At 42.0% G+C, this 19,788-nt stretch overlaps 1 protein-coding gene across 3 annotated transcripts; it reads right to left on the bottom strand.

Moving 5' to 3' along the window:
• Nucleotides 1-1,296: 1,296 nt before the first annotated feature.
• Nucleotides 1,297-19,745, bottom strand: LOC308672653 (nuclear receptor coactivator 5-like). 3 transcript variants are annotated; one of them, XM_081335702.1, is made up of 11 exons: nucleotides 19,661-19,745; nucleotides 16,679-16,745; nucleotides 13,294-13,326; nucleotides 12,540-12,620; nucleotides 12,224-12,306; nucleotides 11,077-11,203; nucleotides 7,167-7,366; nucleotides 6,304-6,579; nucleotides 5,078-5,296; nucleotides 2,967-3,104; nucleotides 1,297-1,634 (listed from the first exon to the last, which is right to left on the bottom strand). In XM_081335702.1, the coding sequence occupies exons 2-11, from the start codon at nucleotides 16,735-16,737 to the stop codon at nucleotides 1,576-1,578; spliced, it is 1,275 nt and encodes a 424-aa protein (XP_081191828.1). In that variant the 5' UTR covers nucleotides 16,738-16,745; nucleotides 19,661-19,745; the 3' UTR covers nucleotides 1,297-1,575. The 3 variants fall into 3 exon arrangements, with proteins under 3 accessions (XP_081191828.1, XP_081191829.1, XP_081191830.1); XM_081335703.1 differs by having other exon boundaries at nucleotides 2,967-3,101; XM_081335704.1 differs by having other exon boundaries at nucleotides 5,078-5,284.
• Between the last annotated feature and the right edge of the window lie 43 nt (nucleotides 19,746-19,788).

Genomic DNA, 19,788 nt, shown 5'->3' with positions numbered 1-19,788 from the left:
ACAATACGGTATCTAGCCGCCCAACTCACAAAGCAAGGGACGCTGGGCAGTGTACATTAAAGCTAAAATAATAAAAATGCAGAAAGCGTAGGAATGTGTTGGGCAGTTACTTATTGTACAGGCTGCTTTCAGATATTATAAACCATCAATTGCACGAGTCCTATCTTTTGAGGCCCGTTTCAAAGTTACGCAACATGAAGGGAATTCCAGAATAGGTGCAGGGATTGTGATTCTGCTATACTTTCATGCAGTTGTGAAGATCTGCTTTTACGCGACAGGTTTTTTTTTATTATGTTAACGGTGGTTGGGTTTTAGAATAGACTTATTTTTAAATAGGTTATCTCTAGCTTTGGGGCTGTCCTTTGTCATTTTATGATTATTGCACCTGTTAACAGGGGATGTTACCTTTAACGTTGGACAAGCAACCTAGAAATATTTGACCACACGCTGTTGTTTGATGTTTCTGTTAAACACAGCTTCAAAGAAAAAAGCAAAAAAAAAAAAATCACTTGGATGACTAAACTGAAGCCCTCATCTGTACAGGTAGCGCTTCTTACAATGGTTCATTTAGCGACCGCACCAATGGCACTGGAAAAAGTGACTTGTAACCGTTTTTTTCACACTTACAACCCAGCATCCCGTGTCATGTGATCAAAATTCAGACACTTGGCAACTGACTCGTGTTTGTGACGGTCGCAGTGTCCCCGGATCCCCTTTTGTGACCTTCTGACAAGCTAAGTCAATGGGGAAGCCAGATTCCCTTAACAACCGTGTCACTAACTTAACAGCTGCGTGTTTCGCTTAGCAACTGCGGCAAGGAAGGTCGTAAAATGGGGCAAAACTCACTTAACAAACATCTCACTTAGCAACAGAAATTTCGGGCTCAATGGTGGTCGTAAGCTGAAGACTATCTGTGTGATGAGGATATAGTGGAATTTAAAACAATTTTGGGAAGTGCACCACTCAATGTGTGTAAGAGTTGCTTCATCTTATTTAAGAACAATGGAAAATGTAAAAATATGTTCTGAGATCATTGGGACTATTTAAATTGGGGCGGTTGAGAAGTATTCCACAGAATATCGGCTTGACTTGAGAAGCAACTGACATCAAGGAACAAAGCTGGAACATAATATTATGCACATAGCTTGCTTATGTAGGGCTTAATGTGCAACATTGTGTGTATTGTGGTTTATACTTAACCATGGCTTATTCCATAAACAGCATTACGACAGATGAATAGTTAAAACAATTATCATTACTTAAGCAGTACGTGAATCACAAAGAGATCGAAAGGGGAACCTGTGGAAATAAGTCATTTATTTCGGACAACATTGATTTTAGAGAACAGGTTAACATTGGGAATCTACATTATTCATTGCCTACAAACATCTATGTTGTGTTTAAGTAAAAAAAAAACCTTGTTCATAGGAATGTGTACAACAGAAAATAATACGCATTTAACATTGCCGGGAGTGGTAAAACACACACATTTGTCAAACTCGGCTTATCTTAGAAGAGAAATGCTGCCATCTAGGATGACTCTTTATTTAATTCCTTGTTAGTTCAGGCGTCCTCTCAACTCAGGAACTTAGGTTTAGGGGTCCAGGGATGCTGGGCGGATCTGGACTGAGCAGCTGTGAAAAGAAAGAATAGCAAAGCCTTGATACTTCTTCCCAAGTTTAACTCACCAAGTCCTTCAAACAGGGGCTGGCTGGCTTTAGGACACGATGCTCTTGAGCTTCTTTGAGACGACAGTCATCAAGAGATGAAATAAGATATCATTTTGGCTTATTATTGCAGAAAGGATAAAATGACTCTTCATTTTCTGCACCTCTGTTTTTCCTATAGCTCTGGGGTGCCCAACGGGGGTGGGTGGGTGCAAGACGATATTCCAGGGGGTGCGAAAACTTGGGTTTTCAAAATTATAGGGTATATGCATAGTTCGTAACCATCATTTTGAACTTATGTTAAGGGGCGCGAGAATATATCAGAAGCGTTCTAGGGGTGCGGGGTATAGAAAAGGCTGGGAGCCGCTGCTATAGCTCATAGATCATCCTTATTTGTTTATAAACCTCCCTTTGTTATTTTTATAGATCACTCAAGGTGGCAAGCAAACAGAATATTCCTTTCTCCACCTATTCCTTCCGCAAAAGCAACTCTGTTAGGGAGATTGTACTGAGATAGGGCGATTGGCCCAAAGTCACCCGGCTGGCTTTCCTGACTAAGGCAGGACTAGAACTCACGAGCCTCATTTCAACTGGGCAAGATGCAAAGATGGGAAAAGAATATCCACTGACTAAGCTCATCTATTAGTTAAGCCACAAGACAATGTACCATTTGGATCCAGCCACCAGAGCTGACTGCTCGGCCTGAGGGCGGACCCGGGCATTAAGGCTGACTCAATCCACCGTGACTGAGTTTGAGTGTGAAGCCAGCTACAGATTTGAAGATGGCCTCACCTGGGAAGCCTGCAAGGGAGGTGAGGAAAGAGAATTAAAACTACCATGAGTTGGGCAGTGATGCATTCAATAACACGGGGTTTTAGTTTTTTTAATTACTAGGTTACAGCTACTTCCAAACCAGATGGCATTCAAGAAGCCTTCCTAGCCGAGTGATAGACCAGGGCTCTTCAAACTTGGCCCTTTTAATGGCTTGTGGACTTCCAACTCCCAGAATTCCACAGCCAGCAGGCACGCTGGCTGAGGAATTCTGGGAGTTGAAGTCCACAAGTCATAAAAGGGCCAAGTTTGAAGAGCCCCGTGATAGAGTTAAAGGTAGGTCCTGCCTGCTACCCTTGTAACAACACAGCTCCAGACCGACATGAATGGAGGAAACAGCCACTAATACAGGAAGGGTCTTCAAACTTGGCCACTTGAAGACTTGTGGACCTTAACTCCCAGAATTCCTCAGCCAGCCATCTTTCAAATTTAGGCATGAAGCATCACCCAGATTTGCCCAGCTCTCACCTGGTGTAGGCAACAGGCCAGGTCTGCCCCCAAGGAGTGGCCGCTTTGCGGGCAGATGTGAAGGAGTGAGGTGCATCGGCCTTTTGATGGTCTTTATAAGAAGAGGTGGAGGTTTGCCCTTTGGGCCAGACAGCACTGCTATAAAGGACAAACGGAAAACAGGGGTTTATGCATAATGAGATAGTGGTACCTTGGTGCTCAGCGTTAACTGGTTCCGGGAGATATGATGCGTACCAAAAAACGATAAGTACCAAACAAACGTTTCCCACAAGGAATAATATAGTGAGTCACAAGGCAGCCAACAGCGACAAGCTCTAGCTTGTGCATTGAGTACTAAACGAACAATGAGTACTAGGGCAAAATTTGGGGGTCAGGATTCACTGAATACCAAGTGAGATGAATTTCAAAGCAGCTGAGCACCAAGATACCTCCGTGGTTAGCAGTATCGACAATACCAGATGCAGTGCAAAGTTATATTCAAAAGGCAAGGTATATATGATTTCCAAGGGGGGAAAAAAACCAGTGTCCACCAGTTACAGGACAGTAATCAGGGATCCAGGCAACTGGTTCTTTTGGATCCAGAGACGATAAGCACGCCAGTGAATAAAGAAATGATAGCGTTATTATTAACTCAAGCAAACAAATTTAAAAGCCTCACATAAACAGCACAGACAGCAAGCAAGAGGATGTTCAACTTTCCCACAGGCTCCTTAATAACAATAGTAGAGATAGCCCAAGGATGCCCAATTTCCACAGTACCCACAGCTAGGATCTGTTCAGAAGCGCCCCACCATCAGCAATAATCCCAAGGTTTTTTTTGCAAATGCTGACCCCAAGACAGGGGTCTTCAAACTTGGCCCTTTTATGACTTGTGGACTTCAACTCCTGGCTGAGGAATTCTGGGAGTTGAAGTCCACAAGTCATAAAAGGGCCAAGTTTGAAGACCCCTGTCCCAGGACTTCTTGGCCCTGCCTATAGTCAGGAGACTGCAAGACCTGGCCTTGACTAGCTGCCACATGACTCTGGAATGGGAACCGAAAATCTGCGACTCTCAGTTATGTCAAGATTTCTTCCTGCCCCTTCTTTCTTTCATTTGTATCCCGCTTTTTATTATTTTTACAAATAACTCAAGGTGGTGAACGTATCCAACACACCTTCCTCCTCCTATTCTCCATACAACCACCCCATAAGATAGGGCAGTGATGGCGAACCTTTTAGAGACCGAGTGCCCGAACTGCACCCCAATCCCCACTTATGTATCATCGGGTGCCAAGTGGCCGTGGCCCATCGAGTGGGTGTGGCCCATTGGGTGAGCGTGGCTGTGGTGGTAACGGCAGACTAGGTGGGACTAAAAAGTTCAATCCATAATCCCAACTTTGCGAGATCTTTTTTTTCCCCGCGAGAAGTTGAAATTGATTTGATTGATTAAACCTCTCTTTTTTTGCACATGGCGGCAGAGGCCTAAAGCGAAAAGGTTTTCTAAAACCCAGCTGAAGGCCTAGGACTGGGGAGACGGCTTGCGTGCCCACAGAGAGGGCTCTGCGTGCCACCTGTGGCACGCGTGCCGTAGGTTTGCCACCACCGAGATAGGGAGTGACTAGCCCAAAGTCACCCAGCTGGCTTTCGTGGCTAAGGCGGGATTAGAACTCATAGTCACCTGCTTTCCAGGTGTCTATACCGCTATTCAGTAAGCACGAGTGGAAAACAAGCAAGTTAACTCAGAATGAGCTCTAAACATCTATACATTTCTTAATATGAATAGAGTAGACTAGAGTACAGTAGAGTAGAAAAATAGTTCTTATTGGCAAAGTGTGATTGGACACACAAGAAATTTGCCTCCAGCGCATACAAACCTATTTATCACAACAAAGTGATAAATCATAAACCATAAGACCCAATCATAAATCATAAGATACAAGCAGCAAAGTGGTAAAAGTGTAAGATAACAGAATGTAATAAGAAAGAAGGACAACAGACAGCCCTACTTCGTGGATAAATATCCTTAAGAGTTAAGGATATTTATCTGGATAAATCCAAGTTTGTCACTAAACTCCTTGAAACACAACGGTCTCCCACACTGCCACTACAATGCTGTATTGTGATGGGCCCACCTGGAGTGGGAAGAAGCGCCCCCATCGGTCTTTCGCCCAACAAAGCTGGCTTAGGTGAGGGCACACCAGGCTGGCCTAAGACAGGGGCTCGGCCAGGGGTTGGCAGCAGAGGTGGGGGCTTGCTCAGCGTCGGGGGGAGAGCGCTCCCACTTGGCCTGGCATTTGGATACCCGGCGTCTTCACCTGCGGCGGCTAAAGCGTTGGTTTCTGCAACAAAACCTGGATTAGGAGGACCCCAGAGTTAGCAAGGAAACAGTTGATTAGCAAAATGCTCCACGTGCTGCTTGCCAAGAAAGCAGCCTGGCTGCTTATCCTAATATCCTCTCTCCCTCCGCCGGTTCACTTGCGCAGGGACAGGCTCAGGAAATTTTAAGGCTGTGGGGTGGGGGAAGTCTTTATAGGAGTCACGGAAGTGGGATTTGAAGTAGGAAACGGGTTAGGGTTATCGGCTTTTATTAATATCAAGCAGTTGGGGGGGGAGAGAAAGGGGGGGTCTACTTTTCCGCGAGGGTTAAAACGTTTTTTTTCACTTGCTCTAATTATGCCCGGGAATGGGGCTTTCGCCATGTGAAAGGTGGCTGGGATCGGACGGCGCGTTGGGGGCCACAAATTGGGGCTCAACGGGAGGGTGCTTCGCGGTCTCCTAAAGTGGGAAGGGGCTCTCCAACCGAAGCCAGGATAGGGTGGACAATGTCTTTGCTCCTGTAGCATTTAAGAACGGTATAATATCCCATTCATTAAAGGACAAGTGGCATTTCTCCCAGTGCCCCGTCAATAGGGATGACAAGTTCCCTACTTGCCCGGAAGGACTACATTTGAAAGTGCCAAGGACGGGCAAGTATTCAGGCATCCGGGGATAAGGATGAGCTGGGTACAGAAAGAAACAACCTTTGCTGAATTCCATCTTAAGCAGCCAGCCCCCACTTCCAAGAGGAAGAGGCATTACCCACAGATACGTGTTATCAAGCTGCAGCCCTTCTCAAGGCAGGCTCATTTTAACCATGTTGGCATTCATGCATGAAGTGTCATTTTTCTTTTTCTTCCCCCCCACCCAGGTTTGACGGAGGACGGGATGTTAACTTTCACACTGGGTGTTTTCTGACATATATACATATATTTTAACACCGAAGGCCCCCAAGAGGTTATTTCTGAGACTGTGGGTGGGATTTAGAGGGTATTGTCGGGGAAGAGATGAGGGGTGGGGTGGGTTGGGGGGACATGAATACCTTCGAGCTTATTTCTCCTGGTCTTCAGGTAGTCACTTATTGAGTTCAATTCTTCCGCATATAAATGTTTTCCCTCACTTAACAGAAAGAGGAGATGTCTAATGCCTAGAGGCACATGGTAACTCTCAAAAAGCGCCCGTTCTAGGTAGTCATCCGCCAGATCAGCTGCTTTGTGGGAAATCTCTGTGCGCTGCTGTTGTTCATGCTCAGCAAAAATTTTCTGAAATTCTTTAGCTATCAGAGCCAGGGCATCTTCCATGGGCATATTACGGTGTACTACAGAGAAGAGAGATACCTTTGCTTTTTAAAAAGTTACATCCAGACAAAACCAAAAGACAAAAATGCTGTGTCCTTGCGCCATTCCGACTGCCGAGCTAAAAGGCTACTTTCTGACTCAAAGGGCTAAACTTTTCACGGAAGGCTTTAGGTCCAAAATTCAATACAAACACGTCAGTTTCTATTAACTGTAGTGTGTGTGTGGGGGGGGGGGAATTCAACTATGGAGCTTCTTGGTGTGTTGAATTAATTTCCTTAAGTGGGAATGGTTTTATAAAACCACCTCAGGAAAAGAGGAACAGAGTTAAGAAGTGAGTGGAATCGCAACGTTCCTTTTTTAAAAAACGCAGGAAAAAAATTCCTACCAGAACAGTCGAGTTTTCGATCGGATAAATTTTGGATGAAGTACATTTCGCTAGACGTAGTAATGGGGCACGGCTATGAACTCTTAATTATTTGACCGCTCTTCAGCACATTCAATCGTGTTTCGAAGAGGTTAGTTATTGATGTGTTTTAATATGAGGAGGAATGGATCTAGAGAGAGCATTGCCTGAATTGGGACCAGTTCTTAAGGAAACTAAACTTACTTTTGATAGTCTGATGAAGCATGATTACGGTGCATGAGGAAAGTGTTACATTAGATGGTTCAACAAGAACGCAAAATGGAGAACCATCATTTTTAACTTCCTGGAGGGCGCGTGTAAGACCTGATTCAGAAGTAAGGTATATCATTTCCACCACAAGGCCATGATCCTGCAACCGATGGCCTATGGCTGTTGAATATTCCCTTGAAGGAAAAAACAAAAAACAAAAAACAAAAAAAAGAAGCAGGTTATTTTACAAGTAATTCAGAAAATATATTATTAGTGCCAACGTCCTAGTAAGGGTCATTTTTGTGTGCGGCAAGAAAACTCGAAAATATTCAGTGAGATAGATTAATGGTGTGCTTTTCTCCCGAGTCACCTGAAACAGAGTTGGGGGGGGGGGTTGTCCTGTTTTATTAAATGTAGGTTTAAGCAGTCATAAAACTTCCAGGTATACAGAAGAGAATCTCAATGTGAGCCAGACATTTCCCAACTGCTTACAGAAAAGGTGAGATTAAATTTGTAGCAAAAAAAGGAGAGTTGATTGGGTCATACAGTATCCTAATTTTATGGTTTTAGGCTTTGACCTCTGCAGACAGTGATGTTCATCAATAGGGTATTCTCAAGGTATGGCTTTCAGAGCTGATCAGTGGCCATGCTGATAGAGAATTCTGGAGATCTGGAGAGTGACAGGCTGGGAAAACCAGGTCTCTATATTTACATTGACCTATTGTAGGTATAGAGATTTGAGGTTAAACTTCCTTGGTGGGAAACACAAGATTTCCCCACCATATCAAACTGACTGGTGAAGCCACTTTTTTATATGAACTTTCATGTACATTAAGCTCACTTGATTAGAGCGGAATGGGTCTACCTGGACTTAAGTCTTGCAAACACTTTTGCAGTGATTGATTTGCATAAGGACATAGAATGTCTATGTTGCTTCCATTTCAACAATAATTGCAAGGGAACCTCAGGGGTGTATCCATGAGAAACTGCTTAGTGTTTGTGAATATTTGGTTAACTTAACGTAAACAAGATTTTTGCATGTAAAGCGATCTCTAGAAGTATGCATGTAGAAATTATTTAATAATAGCAATCAGGACTCTCAAAGAACCAGCCCAAAAGAACTCTGCTTTCTTTTTTCAGATTTGAAATAGATTAGTTTGAAAGTAAACAAAATATGAAGCAGCAAATATTACACTACAATTAAATTTTTTAAAAATGAGCATCTTATTCGGATTTTATAGATATTTTTCACGTACTAGCACTTTTACAGAGTTGCTTAATTCAACCAGCCTTTTATTATGGGTCATTCCATGCTCTTTCTGGACAGAAACTCACTTTTTTGAGGCTGCAATGTTACTTTATGGCAAATTCCATCGGCATGGATGCCCAAATTTATCTAATTAGATCTAATTTATCTAATCGGACGAAATGGAAGTCAACAATTTCAAGTAATTGGCACTTTTACTTATGCTTTATAGCAAATTTGTATGCCATGTTTTAGTAGGCCCTTTCTCAAAGAATAAATAATTAACAAAATTTACAAAATAGTTTGTATTTTGCCAAACCCAAAGATTTACTCTAAAGATTTGCTCCAGATCAGGGGTAGGCAACCTCGGCTCTTTTATGACTCATGGACTTCAACTCCCAAGAGCCGAGGTTGCCTACCCCTGCTCTAGATTATAAGAATATTTTAAATAGTTGCATTAACATCTCAGCCGAGGATATGAACATGTGAGACTAACTATGGACAAATATTTAATGGAGATGTTTATAGAACAGAAAGCAAGGCGGTCAAGGGTTTGGGGCTTAAGACTGCACGAAAAAGTTTAGCAGCCGACGAACAATCCCCGCCTCCAGTTTATCTCGCATGCTTGCTATGAAAACAGCAAACAGATGAAAGGCAGAATTTTTTTTTTATTCGCACTTTGGATGGGAAATTGGAAAAGATGACGGAAATATTTTACCAAAAACAATTCAGGCTTCAGGTGTCATTTGGTATCAAGGAAAAAATGGAAGCAGCCCCGTAAGTCGTTCTTACAGCATTGCTAACGCCACAATATGACACAATCGATGAGAGCGATTCATCAACATTGCAGTGACAATTTAGCAAAGACGTACAACAGTGACACTCAAATAGAGACTGTTGCTATTTTTGCTACTGATAATGTGCTTGATGTTGTGTGGGGAACGGGAGAACAGCCTTTAGGGAATGACTGAGAATGCAAATTAAGAAATCCTGGTTAAGGTTAATACTACAAGAATTAGAGGGAAGTGACAAAAGGGGGACAAAAGCCTAATCAAAGCAAATGAAACTCTCAAACGTTCGAGATTAAGCAAAGGTGGAGACAGCAGGTTTGCCTTAAATTGATGTGTGTTTTTATATTAGAAAGTCTTCAAGGGGAAAAAAAAATCCCCAGAGTATTTTAGAGACGCTAAGCACTTTTCTGTGAAAGTCTGCAAATATGGGGCCTTTTTTTCAGGAACTGTGTAACAGAAATAATTGTTATTTTCAGTAGCAAGATGACATGTTCAATACCGAACGCTGAATTTATGACCCTCGGTGAATTTCATGGCATTCAAAATCAACTGAAAGGATCGGAGAGGGGATGATGTGGCAAATCATTATAAACGTGTGTCATGTCAAGATCAAAATTACGCTTTTTCAGTTGGCTTCATTTAATGACAGGGCTTCACACAAATCTTTACCTTAAAGACTGCTCAATACCACTACCCACAAGACTTATGTTGATATTTAACATATTTGGGCAAAGAAGAATAAGGGACCACGTTAAAATGGTTCTTTAAAAAATACCACATGATAATCCATACATATGAGCGTTTAGAATATTTCATAGGCAAAAAAAGACAGGCGGACCTCAGTTTAAATGGACATGGATAGGCATGAAAACACACAGGTGACTGTAAAATCTGAAGTTACTATGCTAAATAGTTACCACACCCCTTTTAGAGAGATCCTATTAAGTAAAACAAACACATAAGAATCGGTACTAAAGTTACAATCATCCTACAAGAGCTACAACTACACTAATTAAGTCCTGCCAAACCCAATGGGACTGACGCCCAAGTTTCAAGGGACAGAAGGAAATAAAAATATTTTACCATTTTAATAAGTTTCCCATTCATGTTGCAAAAAATGTAATTTAGAGGGCCTAAAGCTGCCTGTAGAGCTTAGGACTGCCCCTGACCTTTGCTCATTCCGCCGGGACCTGAAGACCTGGCTCTTCGAGCTTTCTGGCCTAGACTGAGAGTATTAACTGGGGTTTTAATTGTATTTTTCAATTGTAATTGGGTTATATTTCAAGGTTAGTGTAATTATTTTAATTGTTTTTAATTTTTGTAACTTGTTGCATTGTTTTAAAAAACCTTGTGAACCACCCTGAGTCCTACGGGAGAAGGGCGGTATATAAGTTTAATAAAATAAATAAAAATAAATAAATAATGGGGGGAGGCCCTGAGCCTATTTTACTATTTTTATTCAACTCTCTAGAGCAGAGGTGGGCAACTATGGCACCTTGATGACCTGTGCCAGCCAGGGAGTTAAAGTCCACAGGTCATCAAGGTGCCATAATAGCCCACCCCTGCTCTAGTGACTTATTCTGGGACAGTTCTAATAAGAGTTTACGAGAAAAATGTGGCGGGGTGGAGGAACCTTTTCTCCATGCAAATGATGTTGCAAAACTTAGAAGTATATTTCTGTTGCTCGGTCATGCAGTACAGATATGTACCGCCCCCGTTGCTTTTGGTCAGAAACAAAATAGGAAAATTAAGATCTCTAAAAAAGAGTTAACCATATTGCTAAAAGTGAAATTAAACGGGGAGCTGTTGGGTCACAGCGCAGTGAGGCGTAACTGTGTCTTGAGAAACAAAAACGAAAAAGACCTACGCTTGATCTTTGCTGATGGAAACGATGACACAGTCCGAAACTCTTTCTCTGTTATATTCCTTGTCTATCTGCTGGTAAAACTGCAAGTACAATTTATCGCGATGAACATCCTTGGTGTGGCCGTCATCTAAAGATATAAGCAGATAATCAGATTGAGGAAGATAGATAAGATAGATAGACAGACAGACTAAAGCAGCAGCGAGGCTTAATAGACATGTTCTTGGTTCAGATGATAAATTCATCTGGGAAGGATTCAGGATTGGTGTCCTGGCTGAACAGTAGCAAGTAGTAGGAAAAGCTGGTTCCCACACCGATAAAAATGGTTCTGTAAACAGCCAGCTTTAAGTTTCTTTGTTCTCAATGAAAAGACTATATGTAGCTCAGGGTTGAACTGTGGAGTCTTCGGTGCTGTCTGAGCTTGGTTGTCTTTTGCTTTTGCGAACGTTTCATTACCTAACCAGGTAACATCATCAGCGCCGGGTGAGTGTGAGGATTAACACCAGACAATCTATCAAGTAATAAATACCGTAATCAAGGAGCTACTAAGGCAGGGGTGTCAAACTGCCGGCCAGCGGGCTGGATGCATCATAGCGAAACTGCACCCACCCCAATGCTGGGAATGGCAAAAAAAATCGCGATACGTCGTGGCACGTCACATGAGGTTGAGAGTTTGACCCCCTTGTACTAAGGTGACAATTACGCAGACCAGCAATCAAGCAGAAAACAATATCCTAATCAAGGAGCTGCCAAGAAAACTAGACTTTGCCAACACTGGGGAGCAACCACTGTATACAAACTCACCAGCACTCATGATGCTACCGAGTCGGTTATTGAAACACCCATAAGCAAACAACCAAGCTCAGAGAGCATCAAGGACTCCACAGAAAAGGCTAATCTCCCTGTTGGAAGGTTATGTGTTTGGGATAAATTGGTACAAAGCAGAAAATATTCAGTTGCTGAAATCCTTGCAGCTCTACCCCATTTCTTTCAATAAATCTTGGTGAAGAAAAGTCTGCTGGGAAATAAATACTTCTGAGATTTCTCCAGCTGCCCGAGAACCCAGTTGGACTGAAATGCAAAACTGAAATGAAAGGCGTCTGGAGGAGCAAGCACATTCTTTCTGCAGTTTATTTCAAGCAACTCTTACCTTTCTGAGAGGACTGGTGTCTCTCAAAACTATTTTCGTTCTCCGTTGATGGATGATACTGCTGCCCAAAAAGTTCTTCAAAGCTTTAAGCCAAAAATACACAAGTAGTAGTTTTATCTCCCTCTTAAACAAAAGACCACAACCCTCCAAGCTGAACAGAGGATAAGAACTGGTTTATATCAGAGAGGGCATGGGACTGCATTGTTTCAGCAGTAGAGAATACATGTATTATCGTTCAGTTCCATAACGTTATTCTATGCCTTGCGCTGTTACTTCAGGTTATACCTGAAGGGAGTATGGAAAAGGTCCTCCTCACCTGTTGCCATCCTCAAAGTCCTTCGAATATCCGTCTGGGGGAGAGTAAGAACTCTTCTGAATGGTTTTGTAAGGATTTATGCTACAAGGAGCAAGATATGGGTGTTAAGGATTGACAAAAGAATTTGAACATAATCAGCATTTAGAGTCTAGACTATATAATGGCAAGACGACCATTTGGGGGAATTTGGAATCCAATTTTAGACTTTGCAGAGTAAGATCAGAAACATCTATTGTCTGGGGGCCAAACTGACGGAAGACATTCAAAATAGCTATTTTTTTTGTCAATTTAGCATTAACAAAGATCCCCGCAAAGAAAAGGAGAGATCTTGTCTTTTTCCCTCCCCATTCCAATTTCAGCAAATTCCTAGAGAGTTGGGATGACATGAGAGCATCTAACACCACTGCATGAAACAACTCTTTGTCATTACAGGCCATGCTAATAGAAGAAATATGACAATAGGGGACAAGGACATAGCATGAGGTGGTATATATATATATATATATATATATATATATATATATATATATATATATATATATATATAACAAACAAAACAACTCTCTCTGTCTTTCTCTCTCTCTCCCCTTGCATCCATCCATCCATTCTTGTATCCATGCACCAACCCATCCATCCATCCTTGCATCCATCCATCCATGCATTCACCCATCCACCTTTGTTAAAAACCCTATCGTGCTGTTATGGGCAGATCTGGCTTTCAAGCAAGAGCAGAAATGGTAACGTAATCACTTACTCCAGAAGTCGAGGAATCCACCCCGGTCTCTGCCTGGAGCCAAAAAGAAAAGCCAATTAATTTATGCTCAAGTGAACAGTAGTCAACGCCATTGTTAAAAGTACTGATTGTCTCTGAATGTGGACTGTATCTTAAAAAGGTTTTAAGACAGACTGAACCTGGGCATTCTGAGGGCACCCATCGGTTCTCTTGCTGCCAGCTGATGGACCAGCTGCCATTCTGAGTGGTCTTTTTTTTATTGAAAAGTTTTACAAAAACAAAGTTTTACCCCCAAATCCCCCCACCCCAAAACCACCCACTTCCCCCCCCACTTCCCAGAGCTAAATACAGGATTATGGTTATAATAATCATATTCTAAATAAAAATTATGCAAGTATACAATTAACCAAATTCATAATGTGCTTTAACTCCCCTTTAACATAACTACAATCAAAGTACCAATAACAATATCCCACTAAAATCTACTCATAAGCTAAATGGAACTTTTTAGTCCCATATTTGTTCTAAATAAGTGGTCTTGATGGGCAGACCCATGTAGAACACAGTGCAATGTCTCAAGTGGGAGGTGACCAAGGCATGAGTGGCCATGGACAGGGTCTCCTGACCAAGAAACGGTTGTAAATACGCAAGGACCAATCTAGTGCTCCATTGTTGGAGGTCAGAGGCTGGTGAGATGTTTGGGGTTTGTTGACACTGCCATTTGTTCTTTCCTTTGTCGAGGCTGGTTTTAACTGTTCTTTGTTTTGGTTACACTCTTTTTTTAATGTTGTCTTGACATATACTGAGCCATCCAAAGCCATTTGGCGTTTTGTGACATCAGATCAAACAAAAATGGCGTGCTAGACTTGCAGAGGGTTAAGAAAGAACTTTTCTAATCATGCTACAGCATTGAAAGAAGAAGAAGAAGAAGAAGAAAATAAGCTGGGGTGCTGTTGAAAATTGCAGGGCGATTTAATTCCTTTCAACCAAATGCTGAGCAGTCTTTTTAAAATCTCAGAATCGCACAAGAGATAACAAAGATTTGTTCTTTGCCAAACTTTCTCTCCTTACAGATCAGCTGAACAATCTAATTATTCTAAACATTTTGCTTAAGCTGCTAGCTTTGGACCCACTGAGATACGGAGAAACCAATTAAAACAAAACACACACACACACAAGACACCCCTCAAACTGGCTGGCAGATGTACAGTCTGGAAAGATATGTCAAGAAGCAAAGGCAGCGTAAGGACAACAGCTGCCTGTTCTTGCCTCATTTACTGTTAACTATTTCTTAGGCTCAGATAAAACTGAATTTGGCTACACTGATTAACTATGAATATGAGATGCAGCACCATTAAATCCCTGAGCAAGATCTGACAACAAAGATACAAGCACGAAACCCAAGATGGGGTTTATTACAGCCTGACACTGTGGTGGTGCTAAGTACAGTAAATGGTTTCAATTCTTTACCTTTCCATTATACTGTACAGGTAGTCCTCAAGTTAGGACCACAATTGAGCCCAAAATTTATGTTGCTAAGTGAGACATTTGTGTTGCCCCGTTTTACGACTTTTCTTGCCACATTTCTTAAGTAGATCACTGCCGTTGTTAAATTAGTAACACGGGTTGTTAAGTTGAATCAGGCTTCCCTCACTGACTCTGCTTGTCAGAAGGTCACAAAAGGGGATCACGTGACCTGGGGGACACTGCAACCGTCATAAACACGAAGCAGCTGCCAAGTGTCTGAATTTTGATCACATGACCACAGGGATGCCGCAACGGTCATAACTGTGAAAAACAGCCACGAGTCACTTTTTTCAGTGCCGTTGTAACTTCAAAAGGTCACTAAACGAACTGTTGTAAGTCGAGGACTTGTAATTGGTGTAGACTAGTAGCACGCTCAAACAACCAGAAGATAAGATGGAAATATTTCCATCTGTAATGAGCCGCTTGTCCAAGGAATATTCCATAAAGACCAACACCAGTTGCCAAAAATCAAAAACAAGACATATATAGATTGCTACAGGTTGTCCTGGCACCTACATTTCTGTATTATATTCATATCATATTATGAGATGAAAATGTCAACATATAGACCCCAGGTAATTTCTGGGAAGTTGGGTAACTTGGCGTGCAAATGTTTCGGGCTCAATATCTGCCATTTTCAGAAATTCTGGGGAAAAGACAGATCTGAAAACTAAGACAGCCGCTGCCCATCAGCGTAAACAACAATCTGACTTAAGGAGGCAGCCGGATTAATTGCCTGGGTGGCCATATCGCTTTGAATTTGCCATTTGCATTTCTCGGCTTGACATTTTGATTTGTGTTATTTATTGCATTTATTGTATCTCGCCTATAAAAAGCTCAAGGCAACCTAGAGAAAAATCTCCTCTGGCACGCAACTGAGAAGTCTCGAAGTGAGAGTCAATGACTTAAAATGAACCAGTCAGTTCCGTCCCTTCTGCAATGTTTTGCTGCTAAAGGTTTTGTTGTTGGTGATGAACAGAACCAGATACTGGAAGCGTAAATACTTGGGCCACCAAATGAGAAGACTCACTGGGAAAGACCTTGAGGTTAGGAAAGACTGAAGGTCAAAAGGAGAAGGGGGCTGCAGAGGATGAAATGGTTAGGCAGTGTCATTGAGGCAATAAACATGAACTTGGGCAAACTCCAGGAGACACTGGAGTTGGGGGGGCAGTGGGGAGGGGAAGATGCTGAAGTGCTATAATCCATAGGGTCATGAAGAGTTGGACACAACTTAAGTGACTGAACAACAGCAACCCAATTCTTTGATAACTCTTGATTCCAGCTGAAGTGGAATCCGGATTGAAAAACAAGTGTAAGCCAGGTGTTGGTACTAAATTAGAAATACCAGCTTGCACGGGAACAGCAAGCCCAGAATAATTTGTTAAGCTTGGCAGCCATACAAATTGCATGAATAAATAAATAAGCAAGCAACCAAACCAGCAAACTAAGATGATAGGTTTAGATGGGATGCACAATTTCTTGTTTTATGTATTTATTCACATGAACAGAAAAACAAAGAACAAATAGGTAACCCAGAAGCACAGACAGTTTATGTTAGGCAGAATTAGCTGTGAATTTGGGCATGCCATCCGCAGCAAATGTAGCCACTAACCATAGTAAAGAAGGAAACCAGGATTCAGTGAAAATTTAAAGGGCTAAATTTCACACAGAATTCTCAATGATTTAGTCAGATTATATCTTATATTATTAAATGGAAAGACCAATGTTCAGTATTTAGTTTACATCCATCAAGTATAGGTTGCAATTTTAAAAAGAAGAGAGTTAAAACTTCTGAACTGAGTGTAAAAAAAATACGAACACACAGAGACGTTTTTAAAACTAGAGGAAACAAGAACATAGATCATTGTGGTTTTTTTACCTTTTTTCAGGATCAGGTGTTTGTGCTTGATCTGTGGTTACTTTGGCCCATGAAGACATTTTAGTTTCTAAATTAAAAAAGAAAATCTTATTAAAAAAATAGTTTCAAAATAGTTCCAGAAGAAAATTTATATCTGAAAACATTCAGAGTGATAAGCCACTTAAGAAGTTTTTTTTGCCAAACTACTACTGTGTTATAAAAAATTTTAAAAAGTCAAAAAGTGGAAATGTTTGAGTCCCTTAAAAATGTTGCTTTGCTTCATGAAATTAACATGTTCTCCGGATACAAATACATACGCTTTCCCTTAATTGCCCTTACAGTGTTATGGCAGAATGCCAAGAAGCAACAGAGTATGGGGTTAAATGGACTTGTCCATAATTAACATTTTTTACAAGAAAAGATTTCCCACAGGAACTACCATTCCTACAATTCTTTGTCTGGGTCATAAAGTCTAAAACATTTGGGGGAACATCAGGTAGAATTCTCCATTTCTGTTCTGCCACTTTTTTGTTTTTGTATCAGGTTATTCATTTACAAGGCTGGTGTGACAGGTAAGTATATTTTTTGCATTTCCCTTATGGTGTATTGCTAGCTTGAGTTATTTGGAAAAGATGTCCGCTCTGCTCAGAAGCCCTCACGTTCTTGGGGTTATAGTAGACCCCAAAATAAGGGGATGTGCTGCAAACTTTTAAGTTTCTTCCATCTCAAGTGATTCTAGAGCTCAGATAAAGGATACACGGCAGCTTCCATCACAATACAGTAGGAGCACCACAAACTCATATTGTTTCTCTAGAGACTTTTGCCTTAAGAGTACACACAATTATAGACTACCTGTTCAACATAATTATATATAATGGTGAAAAAAAATACAGCGAGGCATAAATAAAGGTATTGTGGTAAGAACATTTTGGAGGTCTTGCAAAGAGCACATGATGAGGGCCTAGGACCGTGGTGACAAACCTATGGCATGGGTGCCACAGGTGGCACGCAGAGCCCTCTCTGCGGGCACGCACGCTGTAGCCCCAGTCCTAGGCTTTCAGCTGGGTTTTATAAAACCTTTTTGCTTTAGGCCTCCGCCATGTACAAAAAAAAGGTTCAATCAATCAATTTCAACTTTTTATTTTTTTATTATTTATTTTTTATTATTTATTAACTTCCCACGGAAAAAAAAGATCTCACAAAGTTGGAATTGATTGAACTTTTTAGTCCCACCCAATGGGCCAAGCCCACCCAGCACCAGACGATACATAAGTGGGTTTTGGGTTGCAGTCTGGGCACTCGGTCTCTAAAAGGTTCGCCATCACTGGCCTAGGTCTCAGGCGTGAAAGTCCACAAGTGAAGGTTCAATTCATTTATTGCTAAAAGCGGGACTTATTCTCAGCTTCTCAACACAGGGAATCTTTTCAACCTGCTTTAGAGGGTTCTTTTTCCTACAATAGGCACATAATATAACCCCATCAGATATATCAATAAAGGCAGATTAGAATGAAAATGGGGATGCAAAATCATTGATCCTCAAGGTGACTTTCTGTCCCTTTATCCTTTCCCATGGAATGAGAACTTGCAGTAATGCAGATTACAACTTGAGGGGTCCTTGGTGCTCTCTCAGCTTGGTTGTTTTCTTGCAGACATCTCATTACCCAAACTAGGTAACCTCATCAGTGCTGGTAAGGAGTGGGCTTTGCTCTCTCTCTTTGGCCTGTCAGTGGGGGCGAGGGTGGGGTTGGAGGTTCTTTGGTTGGGCTGTTTACTGTTGGCTTCTTTGGAAGTTCCTTGATGGGGTATTGTTAACTTCTTGATTGTCTTTGTCTGATGTTAATCTTGGAGCTAATCTATGCTCATCTGGGTGCTGTTTTCCCAGCAGCAATCAGCACCCAGATGGGCATAGATTAACTCCAAGATAACATCTGACCAACAATGAAGTAGGCAATAGTTGGCACAAGGTAAATGAAGAAATACAAGAAAAAAATTAAGCAAATAAATTAGTTTTATCCCACTAAGGACAAAGTAAACACAAAGTTACATCTTAATGTAAGTGAATACAGAGTTACACCTTTTTTTAACAGTTAAAAAAAGATCCTTCTATGTTGTTGTTGTGTTTACAGTATATATAGCTTACTTAGCCAGTCCTCCTCCTCCCTTTCCTTCCCTCCTCTCTATAGCCATGTAAACATCACGTGTATGCACTATCCAGTTGTATACTGTAATTATATATGCACACAGACACAAATGCGTTTACACACTCACTCATTCAATAATTGTGACAAACACATTTAGATGCATTCTCTCCGTATGTACACACACACCTAGAGACATTCTCTGTATGTGTGTATCAAGTATTGTATTGTATTCCCTATTTATTGTATGTATGTGTATATACACACACACACACAAACTACGGCAGACAAACTGAATGGAGAGCAGACACGCATTATTTACATACACACACACACGTATACAAATATGTTACACACGCACACAATAACTACGGCAGACAAACTGAATGGAGAGCAGACACGCATTATTTACACACACACACACACACGTACACAAATATGTTACACACGCACACTCAATAACTACGGCAGACAAACTGAATGGAGAGCAGACACGCATTATTTACACACACACACGTACACAAATATGTTACACACGCACACTCAATAACTACGGCAGACAAACTGAATGGAAAGCAGACACGCATTATCTACACGCACACAGGTTCATTCTCTACATACATACATAAGCATACTTATACACACACACACAAGCTCGGCCACGAAGCCACCTGCGCCAACTGCCTGGCGAGGCCCGCTTCCTCCTCTCCCCCTCCGCGGCCGCTCCCGCCAACCAACCGCCCACCCGCCCCTCCTCGGCCCCTTGCCAGGCTCGCGCCCAGCCGCCCCTGCAGACCCCCCACCGCCGGTCGCCCCTTCCTCCCCGCCGCCCCGCCCGGGCCCCCAGGCGCCCCGCCAGACCCACCGTCGTCCTCCTCGCTCTCCTCACGGAGCCGCTACGACCCGCGGAGGGGAGGGGGGGCGGCAGAGCGGTAAGGCTCAATCGGTCCCGCCCATTCGGGCTCCTCCTCTTCCGGGAGCGGTGAGTCCGGC

Source organism: Vipera berus (assembly GCF_964194415.1).
Source record: "Vipera berus genome assembly, chromosome: 10".
Classification (NCBI taxonomy): Eukaryota; Metazoa; Chordata; class Lepidosauria; order Squamata; family Viperidae; genus Vipera; species Vipera berus.
The sequence above is the reverse complement of the archived record's forward strand: the minus strand, read 5'-3'. Positions and strand labels throughout refer to the sequence as shown.